This window comes from Stenella coeruleoalba, assembly GCF_951394435.1.
Source record: "Stenella coeruleoalba genome assembly, chromosome: X".
Lineage (NCBI taxonomy): Eukaryota > Metazoa > Chordata > Mammalia > Artiodactyla > Delphinidae > Stenella > Stenella coeruleoalba.
Window position 1 is genome coordinate 96,743,930 of NC_137152.1, and position 5,132 is coordinate 96,749,061.

The 5,132-nt window shown below is 50.3% G+C and overlaps 1 protein-coding gene across 1 annotated transcript; it reads left to right on the forward strand.

Annotated features, from left to right (window-relative positions):
- The first annotated feature begins 644 nt into the window (after nt 1-644).
- On the forward strand, nt 645-3,523 carry SLC25A5 (solute carrier family 25 member 5). Its single transcript, XM_079910294.1, has 4 exons — nt 645-824; nt 1,859-2,345; nt 2,577-2,717; nt 3,111-3,523. Exons 1-4 carry the CDS (start codon nt 714-716, stop codon nt 3,266-3,268), a joined length of 897 nt encoding a protein of 298 aa, XP_079766420.1. The 5' UTR covers nt 645-713; the 3' UTR covers nt 3,269-3,523.
- Nucleotides 3,524-5,132: the final 1,609 nt, after the last annotated feature.

Genomic DNA, 5,132 nt, shown 5'->3' on the forward strand with positions numbered 1-5,132 from the left:
TGCCTTGGTACCAAATGTAAGCGGGCGCTAAACAACTCAGTAATCAAGACGAATGATTATTTTAATGCACTATTTTAAAATATCAAAAGGAATACAAAAATCCATGATGAACAACGTTTCGAAATTTATAATAAAGACAGGCTCCCATCTTGCACTTGTAGGGTCCTGCCTCACTTGCCTCACCCTCATTCCAGCCCTGGGGCTCCAAGTAAACTTTATTTACAAAAACAGGCGACCGGCCAGAGCGCCATACTTTGTCTACACGAATCTTTCTTTAAAATATTGCATTAAATATTATTTATCTTGACTACCAAGTTTGGGAGGGGGGTGTTTGTTCTTTGGAGTCCCCTTAAATATCGCGCCTCACCCTTGACCAGGCACGTCGTGACCTCCCCTCCCTCCGCGCCCCCAGGCCTCCCCCAGGGTCCCGCGTCCGGGCCGGGTACTCTCTGGGGCCGCCCCTTCCTCGGGCCGGGTCAGGCGCTGCGGGCGAACCGGGTAGACGCGGAGGGCGGCCGGTGCCCGACTCCATGGCTCCTCCCTCCGCGCGCTGAGCCACTCAGCGGCCCCGGCACCCGCCCCCGACGCCGGCCGCCCGGGCGCCGGCCTCCCCTATATAAATCGGCCATTTGCTTCGCTCCGCCCCAGAGCCTCGGAGTCCAAGCCGGTTTCTTACTGTTCCCGCAGTCGCCCGCCTCCTCTTTCCTTCCAACATGACAGATGCCGCCGTGTCCTTCGCCAAGGACTTCCTGGCAGGTGGAGTGGCCGCGGCCATCTCCAAGACCGCCGTAGCGCCCATCGAGCGGGTCAAGCTGCTGCTGCAGGTACGTCCCGGAATCGGAGAGCCCGACCAGGAAGTGGGGGGAGGGGGTCGCGCGGGAAGCGGTGCCCCAGGGCCTGGGGAGAACGAACCCTCTGGACCAGTCCAGGGAAGTGGCAGCGTGGGAGCAGGGGTGGCCGCAGGGTCGGACCAAAAGGCAGACTTGAGGGAGATGCTTTAGTGATCTGAAGTTCAGGATCTAGGAAAGGGTCAGGGGCGGAGGGTCGGGGGAGGAAGCCCAGGGCCTGGGCATCCCGGAGGCAGCGAATTCAGATGGGACAGCCCGGGGGTGACTGGCTCCCGGGCCTTGAGGTCAAGGGCTAAGCCTGAAAGCCGGCACTGAAAAGAGGGACACCTGCCCTTACCGAAGACCTCAAGGTCGCGGCAAGGAGATAGCAGCCCCGTGGAGGCCGTGCGGCCGGTGGAGCTGCCTCACAGCCGGCCGCCGCGCTCTGACCTAGCCGGGCCGGAAGCCGGCGCAGGGAAGCGCGTGTCCCTTCTGCGTCCTCCCCCGCGCAGCCGCCGGCGCGTCCCCGCGGCCTGGCGTTCTGCGCGGCGCGCTCTCCCGCTCCGGCTCTAGAGGGCGCGCCTGCACGGGCGTAGGGGTGGTGGCCCACGGGTCACCTCCAGGAGAGGAGGGGGGCCAGAGCGGGAGGGAAGCCGCTCCGGGGACCCTGAGGCGTAGGCCACGGTCACCAAGGTGATTGCGCCCGACGTGGGCCTCGCCCTGATGCTTCTGAACCTGGGTCTGAGGTAATGACTTTTCTCCGAGGCTTAAAGGTCACGGGTCCGCTTGAGGGTGCCTCCTCCCCATCCAAAGGGATGGAGGCTTAATGCTTCTAAGGGTGCAGATCACCTCTTCCACCTGTGACAGCGTCAGAGGTTTGGGGGGCGTCCAGCCTGTGTGACATAGAAGACTAGATTTGGGGAAAGTGGGAGCCAGCTAACCTTTAAGGGTGTCTATTGAGATGATATATTCTCGCTTTTCCCTTCTCCATGGTTATAACTCTCCCTGTTGGCCTTCTCCTTATCTGTCAGGTGCAGCATGCCAGCAAGCAAATCACTGCAGATAAGCAATACAAGGGCATCATAGACTGCGTGGTTCGTATCCCCAAGGAGCAGGGAGTCCTGTCCTTCTGGCGTGGTAACCTGGCCAATGTCATCAGATACTTCCCCACCCAGGCTCTCAACTTTGCCTTCAAAGATAAATACAAGCAGATCTTCCTGGGTGGTGTGGACAAGAGGACCCAGTTTTGGCGCTACTTCGCAGGGAATCTGGCATCAGGTGGCGCCGCCGGGGCCACATCGTTGTGTTTTGTGTACCCTCTTGACTTTGCCCGTACTCGTCTAGCAGCCGACGTGGGCAAAGCTGGAGCTGAAAGGGAATTCAGAGGTCTTGGTGACTGCCTGGTTAAGATCTACAAATCTGACGGGATTAAGGGCCTGTACCAAGGCTTTAACGTGTCTGTGCAGGGTATTATCATCTACCGAGCTGCCTACTTCGGTATCTATGACACCGCGAAGGGTAAGTTTGCTGTGTGCTTCAAAACTGTGTTCTCGTGAGATCATTTATAAGATCGTTGTGCCATCCTAATTTTCCAGGAGCCAGAGATTTCTTTGTAATTGCCGATGGAAGCCACGGTCACCCAGTACAGCCCTTTGTGTACAGATGAGATGTTGGGGATGAGGGGATGTGGCAGACAACAAGTCAGGAGGACTCTGCTTTCTGGTCAAAGTGTCTCTTTTCTATCCTCAGGCATGCTTCCAGATCCCAAGAATACGCATATCTTCATCAGCTGGATGATCGCACAGTCCGTCACAGCGGTTGCTGGGTTGACTTCCTATCCGTTTGACACAGTGCGTCGCCGCATGATGATGCAGTCAGGGCGCAAAGGAAGTAAGTTCCGCTTGAGCAGAAGACGAAGATGTGGGCATGGAGCATGGGCACAAACTAGCCGTGCCTGTCTTTGAAAATGGCAGTCTGTTGAGATCGCAGATGGGGTTGGTTGGTCTGTGTCTACTGCACAGTTGCCTTTGAGTGGGCCCTTTGGGTGCTTATGCCCAAGGGGCATCCATGGTATTAGAGGTTAAGACCAGCGGGTAGTCTACATATCCCTGTGGTTCTCTAGTCACCAGATTAAGATTTCAGTGTTGCCCACACTAATGTGTCAGTGTTGGATCTTTAAAAACTGACATTAGCTCTTAGAGGTGGGGCCCTGGTTTAGTCTAGTTAAACCTAAGGATATTTCATCAGCCTCAGGTCACCAGCTCCTTGTCTTTTCCTTTGCAGCGGATATCATGTACACAGGCACACTTGACTGCTGGAGGAAGATTGCTCGTGACGAAGGAGCCAAAGCCTTTTTCAAGGGCGCGTGGTCCAATGTCCTCAGAGGCATGGGTGGTGCTTTTGTGCTTGTCTTGTATGATGAAATCAAGAAGTTCACATAAGTTATTTCCTAGTTTTTCTTCTTCTGTGAACAGGCATGTTGTATTATGTAACATATCTTGAGCATTCCTGACAGACTGTCGGCTGTCTATTTATCAATGGCAACTATTTACCGGTTGAAAATGGGAAGCAATAATATATACCTGACCAGTTTTCTCTTAAAGCCATTTCCATGACGATGATGGGACACAATTATGTTTTTTATTTTAGTCACTCCTGATGAAATAACAAATTTGAAGAAATAAAAAATACCTGAAATATAATTTTGTTTGTGGTTTATTTTCATGTAAAAGTACATTTTATAATTCAGTAAGTGCTGTGTTTGAGTAAAATGCTACCTGTTTAATAAATGCTACAGTATCTCCTGAGGTGAAGCGCTTTCTTCTACTTAGCGAAGAATAGCTCGGTCATGTGACCCATCAGCATTCCCAATACATTAGCAAAGTGAAATTCAGACCCAAAGCATCCAAAAAACCGTTGGTCCATTGCCCGTGGACAGTCATAGCTGATGAGCTTTCTCTAAAAAGTACTATGTACCCACCTTTCCTATCTTGTGGTTATTAATCAAGAAATATAAGCTGAACTGTTCACTTTAGAATGGTGGTTCTATGAATTTCACCTCATTTCAACAGAAGTATTGTAAAATATAAGGTGGTAACAGCTAGCAACTTTTGTCCAGTTGCCTTCCCTCATCTATCTTCACCTGTCTCAAGTCATTTTAATTTAATCCTGTTCAAGCAGAGGATTAGAGCTGGCACAGTTACCCGGTGCTGAGATGGCAGTGCTGTTAACGATTATGGAGAGAGCTGCCACGACCTCAAAACTCATTTTACAAAGAGAAAAGGGAGCATCTGCATCTTGCCTAACATGAAAATAAGCCTAGTCGATGGAGGACATTTGTTTTTTTTGGATAAACCCTTACTTGGGATCCACGTGAGAGTGTCTGCAATTTCTGTAGCTCTTGATAAGGCCTCAGAAATCCAGTGGATCTTACCTGTAACACGAGATTTGTATGAAGAATAAAGCACCGTGGCTGTCAAGCCACAACATTTCAAAGTAGAAAGTGATAGGATCGGTGGTCCATGTGCACAGGTAAAACATTCCTGAGGAACATCTCGCACGCTGGCATGTTTAAGTGCCACTCACAGACGGGGTCTGCATCACAGGCGTTGGTGCCCAGGGGATCGTAGAGTTTGTTATGTGTCCCCCGGCCAAGCACCTTAATTGTAGTATAGGTTAGTTGTTGCGAACTCTTCACAATGTATACATATCGAATCGTCAAGTTGTATACCTTAAATATATAGTGTTTACGTGTAAAAGGTGTGGTAATAAAGTTGTTAGAAAAACCCAGGACTCTACTGGCGTCAGGCCTGGATTCTGCCACTTGCTCTGCTGTTGGGTAAGTTATTTAATTTCTCTCAGCCCCAGTTTTCCTCATCTATAAAATGAGAATAATAATGCCTGCCTCCGAGGGTTGTTTCAAGGATTAAAGAATTTATGCAAAGCATAATTTATGCAAAGCATAATTTATGCAAAGCATCTACATAATAAACACTGTAAATGGTAACTGTGATAATCATTACGAGACAGTTAAGATTTCAGGGACTCCAGAATCGGAAGTACCTGGATTTGAATCCTGGCTCTGCTGCTTATTTAGCTGTATGGCCTTGGGCGAGTCACTTATCCTGGGTCTCAGTTTCCTCATCTGTAAAGTGGGGATTTAATAGTGCTAGCCATATTTCCTAGGGGTGTTGGGAGTGAGGGTTAAGTAACGTAAAGCGTGTAGAGCAATCAATATGGCGCCCGGCATCTAGTAAGCACTCATGTGACTTTTTCATAATCAGACATCCATTTTGTTGAATGAAG